Source organism: Danio aesculapii, chromosome 14 (genome assembly GCF_903798145.1).
Source record: "Danio aesculapii chromosome 14, fDanAes4.1, whole genome shotgun sequence".
Lineage (NCBI taxonomy): Eukaryota > Metazoa > Chordata > Actinopteri > Cypriniformes > Danionidae > Danio > Danio aesculapii.
The window spans coordinates 38,948,513-38,969,626 of record NC_079448.1 but is presented as its reverse complement, the minus strand read 5'-3'; the positions used below and the strand labels follow the sequence as shown (position 1 = coordinate 38,969,626).

At 33.5% G+C, this 21,114-nt stretch overlaps 2 protein-coding genes across 3 annotated transcripts; both read right to left on the bottom strand.

The window, feature by feature from the left end:
* Nucleotides 1-749: 749 nt before the first annotated feature.
* Nucleotides 750-2,319, bottom strand: lect2.1 (leukocyte cell derived chemotaxin 2, tandem duplicate 1). The gene is made up of 5 exons (XM_056472291.1): nucleotides 2,169-2,319; nucleotides 1,842-1,871; nucleotides 1,657-1,747; nucleotides 1,222-1,367; nucleotides 750-1,043 (listed from the first exon to the last, which is right to left on the bottom strand). The coding sequence occupies exons 1-5, from the start codon at nucleotides 2,302-2,304 to the stop codon at nucleotides 877-879; spliced, it is 570 nt and encodes a 189-aa protein (XP_056328266.1). The 5' UTR covers nucleotides 2,305-2,319; the 3' UTR covers nucleotides 750-876.
* An 8,487-nt stretch (nucleotides 2,320-10,806) lies between these two features.
* si:ch211-132p1.2 (proteinase-activated receptor 4) lies at nucleotides 10,807-19,526 on the bottom strand. 2 transcript variants are annotated; one of them, XM_056472841.1, is made up of 2 exons: nucleotides 19,298-19,526; nucleotides 10,807-15,160 (listed from the first exon to the last, which is right to left on the bottom strand). In XM_056472841.1, the coding sequence occupies exons 1-2, from the start codon at nucleotides 19,398-19,400 to the stop codon at nucleotides 14,142-14,144; spliced, it is 1,122 nt and encodes a 373-aa protein (XP_056328816.1). In that variant the 5' UTR covers nucleotides 19,401-19,526; the 3' UTR covers nucleotides 10,807-14,141. The 2 variants fall into 2 exon arrangements, with proteins under 2 accessions (XP_056328816.1, XP_056328817.1); XM_056472842.1 differs by having other exon boundaries at nucleotides 19,304-19,526.
* Between the last annotated feature and the right edge of the window lie 1,588 nt (nucleotides 19,527-21,114).

The following is a 21,114-nucleotide window of genomic DNA, read 5'->3' as shown; positions in this document are numbered from 1 at the left end:
TCAGACAGAATGCCCAAGCATACTGCTTTTCAAAGATGACCGCCGAGTGAAATGACTTGCCTTAAAGGAACTTTGATAATACTCACTACTCGCTACTCTTGAGTATTTTTGAAAGGTCTACTTTTTACTCATACTTTGAGTAAGATTTACAACAGATACTTTTACTCGCAACCTATTTACCCTATAAATAAATAAATAAATAAATACATTTTATTAATATTTATTAATATATATATTTGTTCTCTTATTTATGTAGTCTGACTTGTCCACCCAGTTACCTCACATGCGCATGCACACACACACACACACACACACACACACACAAATACACACAGCTGCCAGTACATAACTGTTTAGTTATTTTTTGTTTTGTTTTTTGTTTTCTTTTTTTTCTTTTTTCAATTTGTATGTGATCCCAATTTGTATACGTTTAGCATAATATTACAATAAAAATAAAAAAAAATCTGTAAATTGTTGACTCAAGAAGTAAAAAGCAAATCTGTCAAAATCACAAAATATTTTAATGAATAAATGACAAAGTTGTTCAAATTAATTGTTTAGTCTGCTATATTTAGGAATGTAGAGGAGTAAAATATGCAATGTTTTGTTTTGGAGTGTTGTAAACTTTTCTCTTTATTCCTCAATTTACATACTTTGATAGCGATTCGTGACATCTGTGATAATGCATTTACACAGGAAATGGCGCACACAGTTTGTGGTCAGTGTTTTAGTGCTCTCGGAGACTAAAGTTAGATTAAATGACTTTATTGTTATGTTGCAAAGCATTAGATAAAGCATTTGAGAATTTTCAAGAAATTAATTTGATAAATGGCACAAAAGATAAAGTTTGATGGTGGCAGACGGTCATCGGCTTCTTCAGAAGTACTTTGTTGGATCTGATTTGTCACACATTTGAACATGAACATGGGAAGTGATGCCAGGATAAACTTTTTGCATGGGCAGAAGACTTCCGATCTTATCCCCGTTCTTCAGGGTCCCGGACAAACGATCTGGCTTAACGTAGAAGAGCTTGAAGCAGAGACCTGCCAAAAAATGACATTATTGTGAAATTCTGATTGTCATAAGAAGTCTGTCTTTCCATGTAGTAATATTTTAAGAAATAAACAATACCAATTGTCACTATTCGAGTTTCTAAAATATATTTGTGCTACATTTATTTTATTTATTTGAATGTATAACAGATGTAATGAAAGTACAAACCTCCTCCACTCAAGCTAATCCCATCATCAATGGCATTGTTATTTCCATATGGTTTAGCTCTGCCGTTTATCTTCACATCAAATGGAGCATAAACTGTAGCTCCATCAGTACACACAATGTCCAGACCCATGTGTTTACGTTGCCCACTGCAGTACGAGCACACATAATGAAAATCAAAACCAACAATATTTGAATCAAATTATATCTTAATTAAATTAAGATGTATTGCATCAAAATAGATCTGAAATCAGTAACATTAAACTTATTTTCTATTGTATGGAGGAAAAAACAGTATGATTATTCTGCAAAATATCGTGTTATATGTTTAATTTTGTTAATTTTGTAATATAGAATAAAGGTCTTTTGGCAAACTCTGTCCTCAGCAAAATGAAAACATTGTATTCAAAAATGATAACAAACAAAAGCACAATTTACCGACTGGCTCCAAAGTTTCCACAGCCGTACTTTTTATCACATCCTCTTTTCTGGTTACTTGAGTTTCCACTGCAGAGGGGCCCAAATTTCACTGTGAAGAAAATATAAAAGGCTAAATTCATCCTGTTTTGTCTATATTTGTCTGATTGTTTGGGTTTGTTTATTTTTTCATTTACATTTCATACCTTGAGCATCAACGCATGAGCTGCTCAGCACTGAAAGAGAGAGACACATCTAGATTCATTTAAGATTCAGATGCAATGTTTACAGTGCATGTTCATTTGGCTCTTTTCACAATGCTATTAATGACAAAGCAATAATAAACTTTGCTTTAATAGTAAACTTTACCAATATTTAGCCTAACAGGATTAAATGAACATTTTAGAAGACAGTGTTAAATCAAGCTTATTTTGTGCAGTACACATAATGCTTGGTTACTCATTAGCAGCATTTACAAGATAAGTTTCTGAATAAAATTGCATTACATTGATGATTAGATTGTAATTTCTCACCAGCCAAAAGCAGAAAACCGAAAAGGATGTCAAGATGCATGATCCTCCTGTAAGCGCTTGTTTCTGGTCCTTTCTTCTGCGTTGTTGTCCTCTGCCTGTTCGGCTGACTGAACTCTGAGTTTTTATATTTGGTCATGGGGTCATGTGGAAATTCTGCTTTCAACACACATGCACATGTTTGCACACACACAATGTAATTTCTCAACAGTCAAACATGGAACAACAAGGCCATACTTAAACTGTAAAGGAGCAGTCCAAAGAACACCAATTAGCACAATCTTGCTATAATACAGTAAATAAGTATAAGAATACAGTAAGTATACAGTATCAGTTGGAATGATGTTGGTATCTGACATAACCTCAATGACATTTGAAATAATGTACCCTGGTCTGGACTTACCGTTGGCGTCATCCCAAGCCTCACCTTTACCTATTTTATTTGTTAAGTTATGTGCAATGAAGAACTTTTTGTGGCATTTCCACTGCAGGCCCATACAAGCAAACCAGCTGTGACTAATATCTTTTGACTGCAAGCTTTGAGGCCATTATATGTTGGTGTAATCTGGTATTTAATATTAAAAATCACTCACATTAAATTGAATTTATTTGTGATATCACAGCTACGTTAAATGACCAAAAATGTTGTTTAATTTAGTCACAAATGAACTCTATTTATAATCCACTAAATTGTATAAAGTATCTGAAAAGTGTTAAGCAATTTTTGCTACACTATTCTATGACAGAAATATCATCAAGATGATGAAAAAGACCATTAATGAGTTCCTGTTTATATATATATATATATATATATATATATATATATATATATATATATATATATATATAATTATAACATTAGCAGAGAATTATAAGCAAGTAAAAAGCATCAGTCTTGACTCTTGTTGAATAATGTTTTTCTCGGCTGTGTTATTATTGTTATGCAAGTGGGGAAATTCCAGTCTATTATACAAGAGCTTTTCAAAAAGCAAATAAATGCTGCCCTTCCGAAATCAGTAAATTACAAAATCACAACATTTCTGAACCTCTTAATATGAGAAACCAAGTAAAAAAGTAGACTGTTATTAGGGATGTCATGTGCTGCATTTACAAGTAAGAGTTTGTGGAGCGTGTCTAAAGGCTGTAATGTATCATTTAAAAAGCTAATGCTGAAGCCGTTATTGCATTAAAATTGCAGATTACTACCACAGCACAGATTCAGTTGAACTGCCACTTCCCTTATAGCCAGATATTTCATGTTTCTTCTTTTCTGATACTGCTGCTTTGAATGGTGACAAAGCAAACATGCAGTACACTGTAAAAAGTCATTTTTTAGGTTTACTTATTTGAATTATGCAAACTCGTTATCTTAATGCATTTAAGTAATCATAAATTTATCACATTAGTACTATTTACTAATATAGAAAAGTAATTCTTACTTATACTGGTGTCACATATACTTAGGTAAATTACATCAACTTTATATCAAGTGTTATCTACACTGTAAAACCCAAAAGTCAACTTTATCAAATGAAATGAGTGTAGTTAACTCAAAAGTTACTGGAAGTTAATTCTACTCATTGAAAAGAGTTTTGAACTCAGTGTTGAAGGTAATGAGTTAATTAAATACCTCATTACTTCAACTTGAATAGAGTAAGATCACATCACTCATATAGATTTGTTTTTTAACTCAAATGATTTGCTGCAATCGGTTTGGTCAAATGGTTTGAGTTGCCTTAACTTATTGGGTTTTGCAGTACTCCATTGGTTTGAGTTCTCTTCATCTATTGGGTTTTACTTTGCTCAAATTGATTAGTTGGCTCAAATGGATTAAATTCACAGTACTCATTAGGAGTAGTTTTTGAACTTAAATGGTTTGTTGCAATTGGTTTCCTCATATGATTTGAGTTACCTTAACTTTTTGGGTGTTACAGTGTACTAATGTAAAAGTAATTCTTACTTGAACTGAGTTACATTTACTTAGGTCAAATAAGTCATCTCAACTTTATATCAAGTATTAATTAATAATGTAATAACAGTAATTACTTCTCAGATGGAATTCCAACATTATCAATGTTACACAACCAAGAAAAAAATAATGTTAGCAATAACCTGAAAACTACACGAGGAAAATGGCATTTTTATGAAATGACATGACACACAAAACACATGCTTTTTGATAAACCATTATAATATACTTGCATAAAACATATAATATCTCACCTGTGTCGCCACAGGTAAATGTTCGCTTATTTTCTCTATTTGCGTTGTGAAATCGCCACTTTTTATCCCATTCAAACGGCGCTATGCAAGTGAATGCACCTTCCGTCTGCGCATCTGCAAATCTTACTCCACCTGCAGACCAAAGTGCAGTACTGCATGGCTCCAACCTTTATTCATTCATTAATTTTCTTTTCGGCTTAGTCCCTTTAGTAATCAGGGGTCGCCACAGTGAAATGAACCGCCAACTTATCCAGCATACGTTTAACGCAGCGGATGCCCTTCCAGCCACAATCCAACACTGGGAAACACTCATACACCCTTGCATTCACACTCATACACTATGGACAATTTAGCTTATTCAATTCACCTATGGCGCATGTCTTTGAACTGTGGGAGAAACTGGAGCACCCGGAGGAAACCCAGGCGAACACCGGGAGAACATGTAAATCTCCACACAGAAATGCCTACTGACCCAGCCGGGGCTCAAACCCGAAACCTTCTTGCTGTGAGACAATCGTGCAACCCACTGCACCACAGTGACGCTGACTCCAACATTTAGTCAAACCTTAATTGAATGATAAAACCTTAATTGATTAACTTCAGTTCAGTTTACTAAAGTTCTCTATTTTATCTACTGGATTCATGTTAAAGTTCACCTAACACAGTCAAATCAAGTAAAGTCTACAAATCTGCCAATATTTGTAAAGTTCACAAGCATTTTTCAAGTAGAATGAGTGATTACTTTTTACAGTGTAGAAAGGTAGTTTAAACAAAGATAAGATGATGAATGAAATCAAAGGACTGTTTGTGTGGTTGAGCCTGTCTATAAGACTTTACACTCTTGTGCAAAAGTGTACTATACAATCTTTTCATATTTACAGGGTATGATTACTTTTCAGATGCTTTCAGTGAGGCTGACAGCTTTTAGAAACATAAACAGTGGAGGTCAACAGTAGAGAGCAGTTTATAAACACTTGATTTTTTCAGTAAAAAAATGTAAACAGTCAAAGGTTAAAAGGAAGTGAGCAGGCCCTGGCTTTGAATGGATTCAGTACATCTGCAGCCACAAGACACCACAAGTCTTAAAGAAAATCACTCGTCTCTCACATACAGGTCTCTTACAGGGCTTATTTAGATTGGTAAGTTCCCATTTATGCCCAATATTATCATACTTTTAACAACTTCTAACAATCTTTAATACACAATCAGAATTTGGAAGAAGACTATTTCAGACAATCTAAACCAGGGGTGACCAACCCTGTTCCTGGAGATCGACCTTCCTGCAGATTTCAGTTGCAACCCATATCAAACACACCTGCCTGTAATTATCAAGTGCTGTTCAGGTCCTAATTAATTGGTTCAGGTGTGTTTGTTTAGGGTTGGAGCTGAACTTTGCAGGAAGGTGGATCTCCAGGAACAGGGCTGAGCACCACTGATCTAAACCAATGATCTCAAACTCAATTCCTGGAAGGCTGCAGCTCTGCATAGTTTAGCTCCAACCATCTCTAACTCACACCTGCTCAATGGTCTCTACACTGAAAAAAATTCAATGATCAATAAGTCCCCACAACATCAGATTTTAGGTCACTGTAACTTATTAAACTAAGTTAATCATGGTCTAACTTAATTTTATAAGTTATGCAAGCTGTTTTAAGTCAGTTTACCATAATGTAAGTTCTATGGATGCATAGGGTTAATTTGATTCAGCTTAAAAATTTAAGCAACCAAGATTTTTTTTTAGTATAGTAGTCTTGAACACCTTGATTAGTTGGATCAGCTGTGTTAGGTTGTGATTAGGGTTAGAGCAAAACTGGAATCGAGTTTGAGCCCTATGATCTAAACAATGAGGGGCTGAGGTAAGAAAGAAACAAAATTGAAGGGGGAAAAGAGGGAAAAAGACTAAATGTACTGTTCATGTTTGTCTCAGTCTTTTAAAGACTATTGTTAATTTGGTTAACTTAAGGCTATGGCCCATTTCAGGGCAGTTCTGACTTATTAGCTTAGCTATTAAGCAAAAGCTGGCTGTGTGGGCCAAAGACGGACCAGAAAAAAATGCACACTATAGTCTACAGTGATGTTGCTTCAGTCTTCTTCAGACTCTTTCACATTTCACTGACTGTAGTGGGTTGTTTTAGCCATAACTTTTTTCTCAAAGGATTTTCTAGAGATTTTCAATCAGGTTTAGATCAGGACTCTGGCCATATCATTTCAGTATTTTCAACTTCAAGGAATTGCTTTACTTGTCTTGTTGTGCGATGAGTTTCAAGCCAACTCAGGTCACATCGAGCTTTATTGTCATTCCACATGTGTGGACATACAGAAGAACGTAATGTCTAGTCTTGCAGCCCAACAGTGCTACATAAATTAATCATAAATACAAACACTACACTGGACACAACAGCTATTTTAAAAATAATAATAAATAAAAAACAATGCATAATTAACATATACTATAACAGACCCATAGCCACGGGGGGTTCGGAAGACCTACCCCTCAATGACAAAGGTCCAGAAATTGTCCTATACATGAGCTCATTTGTCCTTTTTTGACTGCTTTGCCATCATGGTGAAAATATCCCATGGAAAAATGCTTTAAAACCAAGCGGAATCCTTTGTTGGCTGTCGCTTCGGTGAGACTTCTGCTAATCAGTTTTAGCCAACAAAATTTGTCCAACATCCAGCTGTGCAAGAAAACACACAATCTGACATAAGAGAAGTCATTTTTCACTGCTGTGTTGTTTTTAAATAGAGAAAAACTTTTACTCTAAATCTTGGACCTTATTCTTGAAACAAAAATGAGCAATAAAAAGGTGGTAAAGCACAAAAAGCGGCCCATATTGAAATTGATTTGAATACTATTTTGGCTACAATAGTCAAAAGTGTGGTTATGATGACCATCTGACAAGCTGATTCAGAATAGTGCTTAAAATGTCACTAAAATGCAGTATTTACATTTTATAATTAAACAGAAAATTAGGCAAATAACTGCAAAAAAGTCCACTTTTTGAGAAAAAAAGAACCACCCCTTTCACCAGGCTGGCATTAGACAAGCTATACAAGTACTTTTACATGAGACTGAACAATGTTGTGCTAGATATTGTGCAAGACAGGTATTAAAGGTTAAATATTGTGCAAAATAGGTATTTAAGGTTGAAGCAAGCAGTACAACATGATTGTGGTACATTTATTGTAAACATCGTTTCATTGAGTTCTTGTAAGATGTAGTTTAGATGAAGTGTCAAGTGCATAAGAGAGAAGAGTGGTTCTACAGGTGGTTTATCAAGCCCACTCACCTGAATGAAGCACATGTTGATTGTTCTGCATGGAAATTGCTAGCTATTTGAGTGACGAACGTAGGGCAGGAACTGTTTGTTGCTGAAGAAGCTTCTCGTAAACATATGCATTAACATGTCATTTTATAAGAAGCTCAATTATTATTTTAGAAAACATCACCAAAACCGTGACACTTGACCTCCATCTTTACTGACTTGTGCACATTTTTTGGTTTCGTCCCCCCACGCACACACAAAAGAAGCATGCATTCATCACTAAAGTGAACTTTAGACTAGTTCACATTCTAAACTAGCACAACATGTTCCCCAGCAAAGGTTAGTCTTGAAAAATCAGACACTATGCAGAGGCAGATCATTATCCTGTTCAACACTGAACTGGTGAGCAATTTGATTGGGAGCAAACTGATTCTCCATTAGGCCTGCACGATATTGGAAAAATCTAACATTGCGATATTTTGTTATTCTGTGATATATATTGCAGTAACAATCCAATTTCACCAGATGACTTGAATCTCTCTATTTGGAAAAATATATATAACAATATTAGATGGATTGGGAAGATTCTGTAGAGCATAAAATATAACAAACAATCTACAAGTGTACATAAATACAGAAAAAGAACAAGATACAACTGAAATAAACAAGGTTTTATTGTTTTTCGAGTATACTCAAACATTATTCGGGTATACAGTAATTGACCAATCAAATCTAAAATAACACTCATTGTGTAAATAATTTAAAATATTTATTGTTATTAAAGTTACAAGCAGTACAATTTATTATGCCTGAATGCCCTAAATAAAACAAATCCTCATACAGTCACAGGTCTCAAAAAAACACATGTAAACAATCAGTTATAATCCAGACTCAACATTGCGTATTCTCGCAATGTGACTCAAATGATCACATTGCGATATCGATGTTGAAACATTATATTGTGCAGCCCTATTCTCCATTAAGATTTTATTTATTTACTTTATTTATTTATTTATACAGGGACGATGTTCAACATGACATGTTGTGCCAGAGTTAGCTATAAAGCTAATTTACATATGTAGTCCCTGGGCCGGGAAGTTGTAACAAGTTTAACAATAAAAATAATACAATATACACTTACAGTACAATACCTACAATACATCATAGTCAATAAAATGAAATCAAATCAGTGGTTGCATATTTGATTTTCTTTAAGTTTTAAAATGATAAAAGTGAACTTTCTCTGATATGCACTGGTATTTTATTCCATCTTTCTGCTGCTCCTACTGAAAAAAAAAACTGATAGTCCAAAATCAGTTCTCTTGAGTTTAACTGAACAATCACCTCTAACTGATGACCTAGTCTGTCTTATATTGTCCATGCAGACAATAACACATTGTTTGAGGGGTGGTGGTGCAAGATCATTAAATATTTTATACATTATACACACATCAGCAAAAAAAAAAGAAACTGTCCAATGTTAGTAATTTATGCTGTTCAGTACAGTTACAGTAAGGATAACATTTTTTGTTTGTTTATAAATAATATACACTTGTTTTAGTGTTGTAATGTACATGTGGGGCCAGCTTGTAGAACAATAAGATAAATGAGGGAAAATCATTGTATTCATAAAATGTTTAGCAGCAGCCATAGGTACAGTAACTGATGCCTAATGTTTCTATAAATCCTCAGGCTTGCTCTAGCACTTTTGGAAACCTTAATTAAAATGAAGAGATTCTCTGCATTGACCTGTTCTCTCGTGCATTTGTTGTTTGTGGACAACCTGTCTTTTTGGTGGACTTGAGTTAGTTAGTGACATTTAAGAATGCAATATTCTGGAAATCACAGACTTACAGTAGAATGAACAGCTTCTCTTAAGGCTGAAAGGGTCTTTGGCCTTTATCTGGAAAACCTGTTATCAGACTTTTTAGGATGGCTTAACATCTTGTAAACTTTGTGAAAAGAGCAAAATACGTCCTATAGGAGTACGCTTTTTTATTTTTATTTTTTTGCAGTTTTTGTTTTTGCGAATCCATTCGAGGCCGCTGTGTACGCTTTTTGAGTTCTCAAAAATGTCTTGCGGGTGCCATTCGCGCCTGCTCTTCTTATGTAAATCCACCAGAGGCCGCCGTTGACTAACGCCAACTGACAAACCGACCGATCCCCTCCACCCTTCCCTAAACCCAATCAATAATACTTTGAAAAGCACCGATTTACCCGCCCACCCCTTTCTCTAAACCCAACCACAGTGTTTTGAAAAGCAATCCAGAAAAAGTAAAGCTCCAAAAGCTTTTTAGCTTCTGTTTTTGTTTTACCTGCATTCAGGAACCATTCTTCACCGGACTCGAATCCCATCGTCGTGGTCAACTCCGCTCTGCATCTCATACATGTCGAGCTATTGGACAAACTGGTAACAGCAGAAAAGCCATCCACATGCAGATAAGCAGTCAGCTGGTAAGCGAGAAAAGGAATGGCGTCATACTGCCCCGTAGCATTCCTTTAAAGACGAAATGCAGCCCTGGCTACTTAATTTGCAATCTCCAGAAACGTATATATACTGTATAGGGCTACATTTTCAGAATCAGCCTATATTGCACAGTAAATAGAGTTCGTCAGATGAATAATGAATTTACCATCAGGTAACACCAATAACTGGGAGCAATCTGAATGTGTTCTCTAAATTTGATTAGTGTTCATTTTCAAATATCGCATTTAAGTTTCCAAAATCAAACAAAAATTGCTCAGGGTACCTTAAATTATGTGTTGGTGCTCTTTGGGCAAGGGATTCATCAGAATAAACAGCAAAAATCAGTCCAAGGCACTCGAAAAACAGTGCTATTTTTGCTGTTTAATTTCATTTAAGTTTGTTTATACTGTGCCTCAGAATCTAGTACTAATTCAGAAGACTAAGCCGTGCCCTCAAAATGTAATAAATTGTAGATTGTTCTCTATTTTTCTTTTACACTACCTGTATATCTAACATTCTCAGAGGTCTTGAATCATTCTGTTGTGTTTGCTAAAATACTGATCATTCTCTCACTTCTCAGTTCATTCACCATGTGCAAATTTTAAATGTTTTCACTAGAGGTCAGTGTTGTACAATAAATGTGTTTTCATTTTAGTTATTTTCTCAAAGGAAGCAAGCCTGCTTTAATATAAGGTGCATTTAATATAATGTAAAGGTGAAAGTAATGAGGAATATCTTTAAAGCAACAATTCACAAACATTTTACTATATATACATATACATATTTCTTGTCATCCATAGTTCTAATAAAACCACACACACAAAAAAAAAAAACATAGGAGAAGTAAGTAGTTGCGGACATAACACGTGGTTTAGAACTTCCTGCTCATTTCAGATATTCTCACACCCGAAAAAAATAGCTTCTGTCTCACAAAACAATACATATTCAATGGCTTGTACATAGCAATTGCACTGTTCATTATGCCGTGCATTCCCTTCAGTTTTACCTTCCACTGTTTGAGTTTTCCACTGAAATGCATTCAGTTTGTAATTCAAAGTTCAAATACATATCATTTCATATAGTTAAGATTCAAACTGAACAAATCCTTCATTACTAAAATAGGCTAAGAAATACAATCAAATATGATGAGGGAATTTCCGATATGAATAATTCTGAAGTATTTTAAACTACATTTGGTTCCTCTTTCTAAAGGCTAGTTCACACATGCTACTAAAATACCAAGTGACAAATTTACAATAGCTTGCTACAACATAAATCCTTTTTGGATTAAAAAAAAATACTGTCAGCCTTATTAAAACAACACAATTGAAAATCACTGATCAAAAGGCATGTATATGTAGAATTTTTAAAGACTTTCATATGCTGAGTTCATGGGAAGATGATGATTTCATTGAACCACAGATCATGATCTACAAATGTTTTTGGTAATCTGGTATTTACGCCCACAAATAAGCATGTTTTAACATATCTTGAGCTGGACGTGCAGCAACAAATAGTTAAAGTGAGCAAATTTTTTCCACTCTTGTTCATTTACAGTATATTGGAAAGCCAGAAGAAAACATTATACAAACAATTCGCTAACCAAGCAGTGTTATTTAACATTTTTGCTGCTCTTGCTAAATTCCATTGGTCATTAGGGTAGAAAGTCTGTGCTCTTTCATTTCTGTATTAGCGGTATAACTTTCCTGCCCTTTAATTTTGTTTGTAGTCTGAAGCTAATTTAATCTGTTTAGTAAATCTGGCCGCAGTTTGTTTGAGTTTCATTGAATAACTCTATTAAAACTGTGTTTGTATTAGAGCTTTCCAACATACTTTATCCAGCAGTCAATATAGGCCATAGAGGTGGCTGAGTCTTGGGGAACTAATGCTAATAATAAGAGAAGTGAAATGAAAGCATGGCTGTTGAATGCCCTTCTTTTAAAATGGATCTATTGTCTCCTATAGCTAATGACTAAAGGAAAGGAGGAGGAAATAGAATTATAATCTCCCCCTAGCCAGATTTTCCTGTGCAAATGAAACTAAAGTTATATACTGTGCATGGATACGCTCTATTTAAGGCCCATTCACACAATACAGATAACTATAAAGACTACACTTAAAAAATGCTGGGATGTATTAAGACATTGTTGGGTGAAATATTGAAAAATCTAACATTTTATTAGTATTTTTTATTAAATATTTAACCCAAGGATTGGGTTTGCCTATATACAACCTAGTATTTTAGATCTGTAAGAATTACAATATAGTATCCACACCTTTGCACAATATTGTATATTATATAAATGAATTGGAGTCTGCCACTTTCAATCCTGGAGCTTTTTATGCAAGATTACATTAAACAGTGAGTACGTTTACATGGACACCAATATTCCAATTTTAATATGAATAAGACAATACTCTGATTAAGAGTCTACCATGTAAACAGGGATTTTTTTGATTAATTTAATCAGATTAAGGTCATAATCGAACTAAACAGAAATCGAATTAAGACATGTGGAGTATGTCGATTTTAGCCACATTCTTGAAGTGCAGTACAGACATGTAAACACGTTGTTTGACACTATTCTCTGCACCAACCAAGTCAGTGAAGGACCACAGACACCTGCATCGTGAAATGCAGAGTTTTTGTTTTTCCCATTCAGTGTGCAGTATCAAATTTCATTAAAACAACACTCTTCCAGCAGTTCACACTCTCATCCAATCTTTTTGTCACGGGGGGCATGCATTAAAAGTTCCTAAATTAATGTGAAAGTGCCAAAAAAGGCAAATTACATTAATGAAAATGAAATTAAAAATGAAGCACCCAAAATTACATGAAACTCCAGAGGAAATGTAGATAATTCGATTAACTCCATTGCGTCTCCGCACTATAACATGTAAAACAGGATCATGAAAGGAACATTAAAAAAAACAACTCATGTAAACACCTTAATCGTATTATTGTCTTATTCAGATTAAGGCAACTAATTTGATTACTGATGTCCAAGTAAATGTAGTCAATGATTGACAATGTTTTAGTATTCATCAGCTGAAAAAACTGTGATTCCAGCAAACATTTTCCACTGTGTAAGTACCAACACAATCTCACGACAATTCATAACTTTTTGACTTAGTGGCTAATTCCTATGAATTCATACGTCTTATAATACAGTGCTCAGCATACATAAGTACACTCCTCACAAATCTCTCTTTTAAATTCTAATTTTTAATAGGAAGCTATACAATATTATATTTGTGCATATACATTAGATTAGTCAGTACTGAAGCCAAATCTGGAGCTTATCTACCAAAATAACTTACGATAATGGTCCAAAAACTAGCACACCCAAATTTATGTTATAGAAAAATATTCATTCATTAATTCATTTTCTTTTCAGCTTATTCCTTTTATTATTCAGGGGTCACCAGAACAAAATGAACGCCAACTTTTATGCAGTGGATGCCCTTCCGGCTGCAACCCATTACTGGAAAACATCCATACACACTCATTCACACACATACACTACGGACAATTTAGCCTAGTTCACCTATACCACCTCCTTGCTGTGAGGCGAATGTGCTACCCTCTGCGCCACCGTGCTGCCCCATAGAAAAATATTAAACACAAATTGAAAAAAAAAAGAGGAAAATCTAGAGAAACAAAAAAAAAATTACATTTAGTTGCAATTTTGTAGGTTGTAATTTTATTTATATATTTTGCTTGAATTTAATTGTATTATCTTTCAAATTCTAAATAAGTTTGGTGACTAAATATTGTTTTGATAAATAAATCTGTTTTATTTAAATGCACCAAAATACATTGCCTATTTTCACTGAGAAATGGATAAAAATATACATTTTCAAAATGGGGTTTACTCAATTATGCTGAGCACTGTACTTGTGGTGTATCCTTTTCAATTATCATCTTTGGTATGAGTGGGCCTTCAGTCCTTCAATAACCCTAAAATTCAAAAATTAACTTGATAACTTCTGACTTTCAAAATGGTCATCCTAGCATCACAACTTAGTTGTTTCCCCATTTAAAGGTCCTTCGGTCTTGCTTATCTTTGAAAGTAAGGTGACCTTTGTCCTAGAATCTGAAGAGGTCTCTGAATCAGACTTCAAACACCTGAGAGCCTCCCATGACCTCTTTCGGAAATCCTTGGACACGTAATAAAAAATAAAAGGATCGATGCAGCTGTTGAATGTGCTGAGAGACAAAGCGATCAGGTACGGCATATAAAGATTGTTGACTGAACTTGATTTAGAATAATGCCACAACATGAGAATATTGCTAGGCAACAAGAAAACCACAAAAACAATCAACATCAGCACAGTGACTCTGACCGCATGGGCAAAACGCTGCCCTTCAGCCATAAGTGTCCGTAACACTGCAGAATAGCAGAACAGCACCACCAATAGTGGAAGCAAAAAACAAAGGGAGAAAAGAGTGGTAAAATATGGCAGAAAGTAATTTTCCTGCTCTTCAACAGGCAGTGCATCATGACAGGTTGTTATTGATAGGTTATTTATCTCATGAGACTGTTTTGAGGCTAATAAGGGCACAGCAGCTGCTAAAACTACTATCCAAACCAACACACTTATATAGACAGAGTTCTTTTTACTTCGGAGCACTTTGGCACCAAAAGGGTGAACCAGAGCTATATAGCGATCTAGGGCAATCAGTGCCAGACAAACCACTGAGCCGTACATGTTTCCATAGAAAAGTCCAACAACAACACGGCAAAATGGCTCTCCGAATGTCCAATTATTGCCCAAAAAATGGTAGACGATCCGGAAGGGGAGCACCAGCAGAAGCATTATATCGCAGATGGTGAGGTTGATCAGCAGAATGGTGGACGGCAGCTTCTTGGTGCGAAAGAGCAACACCCAGAGGGCAAATGAGTTGGTGGGAAGCCCGACAGAAAAGGAGAAGAGGCAGAGTAGAGGAACCACTAATTCAACACTGCTGCTCTGAATCTGCTCCTTGTGTTCTTCTAATAATGAACCATTAAACAGTGGCATGCTCCGACCACCTTAGAGAAAGAAAGACAGATGTGTCAGTTTTATTTATATTCATCTTAATAGATTTTTGTAAATTTAATAAAAAGAATAAAAAATATGTACCAATAGTGATAAAACAGTTTGTCACTGGCTCAGTACTTTTTAAGGACAGTTATGGCTACTGTATATGCGCGAGCAGTTGAATAATGTAATATCTGATTTGATGATCGCACACTTAAAACTTAGCTAAATGTTGCTTTGCTGCCATAAATGGAGTAAATCCATGATAAATACTAAGCATGCAAAATTTAATGCAATATTCAGGTTCTAAAAATAAAAACACCATTCAGTCATAATCATTCAGTGTTTAACAGTGTAACAGCTAACGAATTATACATTTCCATCATCTTTCTTTACATGTATCTGCTTGTTAAGACATATGAAATACTGTTTCCGGGTCCAAGCCACTAATTTGAATTGAGAAAATATTCATTTATGACTACTTTTAAGTCCTATCACACATTAAAGTGAATATTATATAAAATCAGAGTGCAAACAAAAGTCTTTAGGCTTGCTGGATCACAGACACCAATATATTAACAATTTAAAAACAATTAAACACTTTCTGGCCATCTGATATATACAGTTGAAGTCTGTTTTTTTTCTGTTTAACGGAAAGAAGATTTTTTCATCACATTTCTTAACATAATAGTTTGAATAACTCATTTCTAATAACTGAATTATTTTATCTTTGTCATGATGACAGTAAATAATATTTTACTAGATATTTTTCAAGACACTTCTATACAGCTTAAAGTGACATTTAAAGGCTTAACTAGGTTAATTAGGTTAACTAGGCAGGTTGGAGTAACTAGGCAAGTTATTGTATAACGATGGTTTGTTCTGTAGACTATCAAAAATATATAGCTTAAAAAAGCTAATCATTTTGACCTTAAAAATGTTTTTTAAACAATTTAAAACTTTTATTCTAGCCAAAATAAAACAAATAAGACTTTCTCCAGAAGAAAAAATATTATCAGACAAAATTATTATCTGTGAAAATGTTCTTGCTCTGTTAAAAATTCAAAGGGGGGGCTAATAAGTTTGACCTCAACTGTATATGTATATATATATATATATATATATATATATATATATATATATATATATATATATATATATATATATATATATATATATATATATATACAGTATATATATATATATATATATATATATATATATATATATATATATATATATATATATATATATATATATATATATATATATATATATATATATATATATATACAGCCTTAAATCAAAATCTTGATTAATTGAATATTTTAACTCGTTTATGATTAATGAACTATTTATTTATTTGTTTATTTTATAAATAGATTGTTATTTGTCATTTTATTTGCCCTCATAGTTCACTTTTGTACAGTAAATATGCTCATATATTGCAAGTGAGAGATTTTTTAATGAAGGGTGCATTACTTGATTTTAAAATAATTGAAGGAAACACACACTATCTACAATCTATGACTATTTACTGAACATTAACACCGAACAACTGAAATTAAAACACACTTTGCCTAAAACAGTCACTTTTTTTCTTAAAAAAAAAGTGAAAACAATTAACTTGCACTTTTTTGGAAACAAATTAAATTATCTTTAATGTTTTTCATATTAAATGTAGAAAATAAGCATGTATCTCTTCTTAATTACTGGAAGAGCTGCTCTATATTTAGTAATTTTATACTTTATATGTTTTAAAAGTACCTTCAAAGTAACGTAATTAGTAATCTGATTACTTTTTACATGAAGTAATTAGTAATGTAACCAACAGATTACATTTTTCGAGTAGTAAACAGTAATTTGTAATTGATTACTTTTTAAAAGTAACTTACCCAACACTGATCACTTATCATCACATAACACTTTTAGTATGTGTCACTATTGATTTGTCTGTTACATATTGTTTGATATTTCTTTGAATATTTAAAACTTTTCAAAAAGGATCAATAACAGGACAGAAATTCCAAAATAATGATGTTAAAATCTTAATGACAGTATAAGCTGATGTTGGACAATACAGTACTATAAAAGTGACTCTTATAAAATAACTTTCTACCTTATCAACACCATAAAACACTGTACTGAACTTTTACTTTTATTAGTAAAATAAGCTGCAAATATGTTCATTTAAAGAAACCACAACCAATAATAAGCTGTACGAGTATTAAAAGAACAATTTCGCATAGTCAATATTTGACGTGAATTAAAATAAAATCAAAGCTTTCCTAAAACCAAAAATGTGCTTCTTTCAAAATACAAGCAAAACATTTCTGTTGTTAGTCAATGTTACTGTTAATGAAATGTCATTGTTTTCTTTTTCTTTATATTTTATTTGTGTTTTAACAAAACATTTTGTACAATCAAGGTTCTATTTTTTTTCTTCCATAATAACCCTTACTGCCAAAATAAATGAACAAACAATTAAATTAAAATAAAATTACAACAGAGAGAAAAAAACCTGTACAGTATCGTATAGATTTGCAGTTAGACAATATCAAATTTAAAACTAATTCATTATATCTACATGATAATAAGAAATGTCATTGTTAATGGCTTTTTTTGATCATCAGACATGATTACTTGTCATTAGGTAGCAATTGACCTGTCATATGTGTCCGTATAGGGAAAAGATCATCATTTAAGGTTCTGAAAGCTTTGCTTAAGGTCAAAAAGCGTATACAATGCCAAATTTAGTTAGACTGCAGGATTCTGACCTTAACATGACCATTGGGAGCTGTAAACTATTGTCTTCATGAATGTGTCACAAGCAATTTCACAACTGACAAACAATCTTGACTGTGTGCGATCAAATATGATGAGGCATGAAATTCAATAGATAACAATGTTGATTAATGGCAGAACTACATGTTAGACATAAATTTTGAACAATACTCTATATCATCTTAGGACAACTTTGATTATCCTTTTTGATTCACTTCATATGTTGACTGCTGTGTATATACATAGAGTTGAAATCAGAATTATTAGCCCTCCTGAATTATTAGCCCCCTGTATATTTTTCCCCATATTCTGAAGATTTTTGACCAATTTCTAAACATAATAGTTTTAATAACTCAACTATCAGTTTCTAATAACAAATTTGTTTTATCTTTATCGTGATGACAGTGTTTACTAGATTTTTTAAGACACTAGTATTCAGCCTCAAGTGCTATTTAAGGGCTTAAATAGGTTAATTAGGAAAGTTAGGATACTTAGGCAAGTCATTGAATAACAATAGTTTGTTCTGTAGATAATCAGATGAAAAAATTTTGCTTAAGGGGGCTTATAATACTGACCTAAAAATAGTTTTAAAATAAAATTCTAGTCGAAATAAGACTTTCTCCAGAAGAAAAATTATTATAAGAAATACTGTGAAATTTCCTTGCTCTGTTAAAAATAATTTGAGATAAAGAAGAAAAAAAAAATCACAGGAGGGCTAAGAATTTTTACTTCAACAACACACACACACACACACACACACACACACACACACACACACACACACACACACACACACACACACAAACATAATTTTATTTATTTTTTATTTTTTCTCAAATGTCTCTTAAACTCTAAACCTCACCACTGTAGCAAACAGGAAGAGATAGGATCAGTGAGGAAATGAGAGATCTATGATTATTTTTATATTTTTATTCAACCACAATGCAGGATCACCCAAATAAAACAGGCATTTAAAGCAATTATTCTGGAGAAGTAAAGTCAAATTCGAAAAAACATTTGGGTGACTAAATGATGTCACTTTTTGTCACTGTTTTTCACTTCAGTGCTTTGCTTTGCAGTGGTAAGATAGAATCAATATGTGTTACAATGAATGTCATGTCCTGTCTGTGCATGTTACAACTCTGCCACCCCCACCTTTCGCTCCAAATGTGCTATACTTACTATAACTTTTGTTTTACAACGTTATCGTGACAAGTAGCCTATAAAAGCTATTTTAACCTCTAAGTTTAGAAAGTGCTTCATCTTTCTTTCTTCATCTTATTTAACAAAATTATTAAATAAAACTACAGTCATATGAATTTAAACGTTCTTAGTGTGTACCACAAATTTAAGATAAGACTTACTTGGACCTTTGATCGAGCTGTTTGCATCTGTAGCTGATGAGACGTGAAGAAAGATGAAGAGGAGACAGGGAAAAGGCACCCGGGAACTGACAACAAATTCCATACTGGTTAATTAAGTATTGTTTAAATGATTTAAAGCTGAAATGTCTTCTCTTGTTTGTAGTTTATTTCCTAGCGAAGTGAAATAAAAAGATTTTCTGAGTGTAAAAGTAGCTGTTCACCCCACTCCATTTACCGCTAATACTTTTTCTGTCGGGTGTGCGTTGTAGCCACGCCTCCTCCTGAGTTTAGACCAATCAACAAGTTGTCTTTTGGCCTTTCCTCTCAGTGTGTCAGTACGAGGACATTAAACAGATGTGAGCATCTGCTACAATGTTTGCATTTTTCCTTCTCCTCTCATTCATATGGAGACAGTTTAGGCTGTTCAATGATACAATCGACTGGCAATATTATTAATAGCGTTTGGACTAGAGGTGAATAATTGATATGTGCTCTGTTGGAAACCTGAGGCCAAATGTTTTAAAGAGTTTTAGATCTTAGTCTGTATTTCTAAGTTAGAGTTAAACGTGGCTCTCTATAAAAAATCATTTAGCAATATAAGGAATTTATTACGTATGAAACTCAGAAGAAAAAATCTAAAATGTCCAACAAAAAACCGCACCTCTAGCAAACAGGAAGAGATAGGATCAGGGAGGAAACGAAAGATCTATGGAAAAAATGGGGATGCTTGTCAAAAGAGGCGTCTTTTCCACAAGCAAATTTTAGTAGTTCCCTTTAAAAAAGAGAAGGGAAAAATAATGACACTTTGTTCTATCGAAATATTAATTCACATGTTTTTTTCCCACTTTATGATTGCAACAACTACAATACTTATTAAATGTATTCATACCGTTACTTAATACGTTACATAATAGTCAAAACGTGTATTTCGCGTACTATTCAACTAATATGCTAGCCTATAAATTATTTGAAAGATTTGTGGACTAGCCTTCCGCTACATTTTCTCAATTAAACGACAATTTTTGTTTTTAAATGAAGGCTTCCATTTCAAAAAGAGGAAATTTGTAGGTTGCATATTCTCTAAATGCTGTATTTCTATGTGATTGTCGGCGTGATTTTATTGAAAAGTGGCTTTTTGTACAACGGAAAGTTTCCAATGATGTTATACTTTGATGCCATTCGTGACAAAAAAGTGTAGCTGTAGATGATGAGCACTAGATGGTGACATTGTTGCACTCTTGACCTGCAAAATGAACGTCTTTATTGTTGATAAATTATTCTGTATAAAAAAAAACAATAAAAATTAAAATAAAAATAAAATATATTTAAATACAAAGCACACCATATTTTATTGTACTTTAATATAGTTCAATTGTGCTCCGTAGAGATCTTGGAGTTATTCCATTTATTTATTAATTTTTTTGGAAACAATTGTAGCCTTGTTTCACAGTCTTTGTTACACAGTTTTCTTTTGTGTCGTGTGTGAGCATGTCGTGTTTATCACATCTGTACTTGTGACTGCATGTCACAGCAGACCTGCATTCTTTCACAGGTTGCAGGCCCGTAGCTAGCCTGGTAAAAGGGGTGGGGTTTTTTTCCTCAACAACTGGACCTTTATGCAGTCATTCACTTCATTTTCTATTTAATTATGAGATTTAAATACTGCATTTAGTGACATTTTAAGCACTGTTTTTAGCTGCATTAGCTTGTCGGATGGTCATCGTAACCACAGTTTGTGATGTACTAAAGATGTTTCCTAAAGATTAAGAATAAAGTAATATTAAGAAAACAATAGTTTTTTACCTCATATATCATTG

Bases quoted from the DNA above. Each gene is read 5' to 3' on its own strand.
- si:ch211-132p1.2 (XM_056472841.1), bottom strand. From the start codon at position 19,400: ATGGAATTTGTTGTCAGTTCCCGGGTGCCTTTTCCCTGTCTCCTCTTC. The intron at 15,161-19,297 runs GTAAGTCTTATC...TCTTTCTCTAAG, and splicing joins CAGCTCGATCAAAGGTCCAA to GTGGTCGGAGCATGCCACTG.
- lect2.1 (XM_056472291.1), bottom strand. From the start codon at position 2,304: ATGACCAAATATAAAAACTCAGAGTTCAGTCAGCCGAACAGGCAGAGG. The intron at 1,872-2,168 runs GTGAGAAATTAC...TCTCTCTTTCAG, and splicing joins CGGTTTTCTGCTTTTGGCTG to TGCTGAGCAGCTCATGCGTT. The intron at 1,748-1,841 runs GTATGAAATGTA...TTTTCTTCACAG, and splicing joins CTCATGCGTTGATGCTCAAG to TGAAATTTGGGCCCCTCTGC.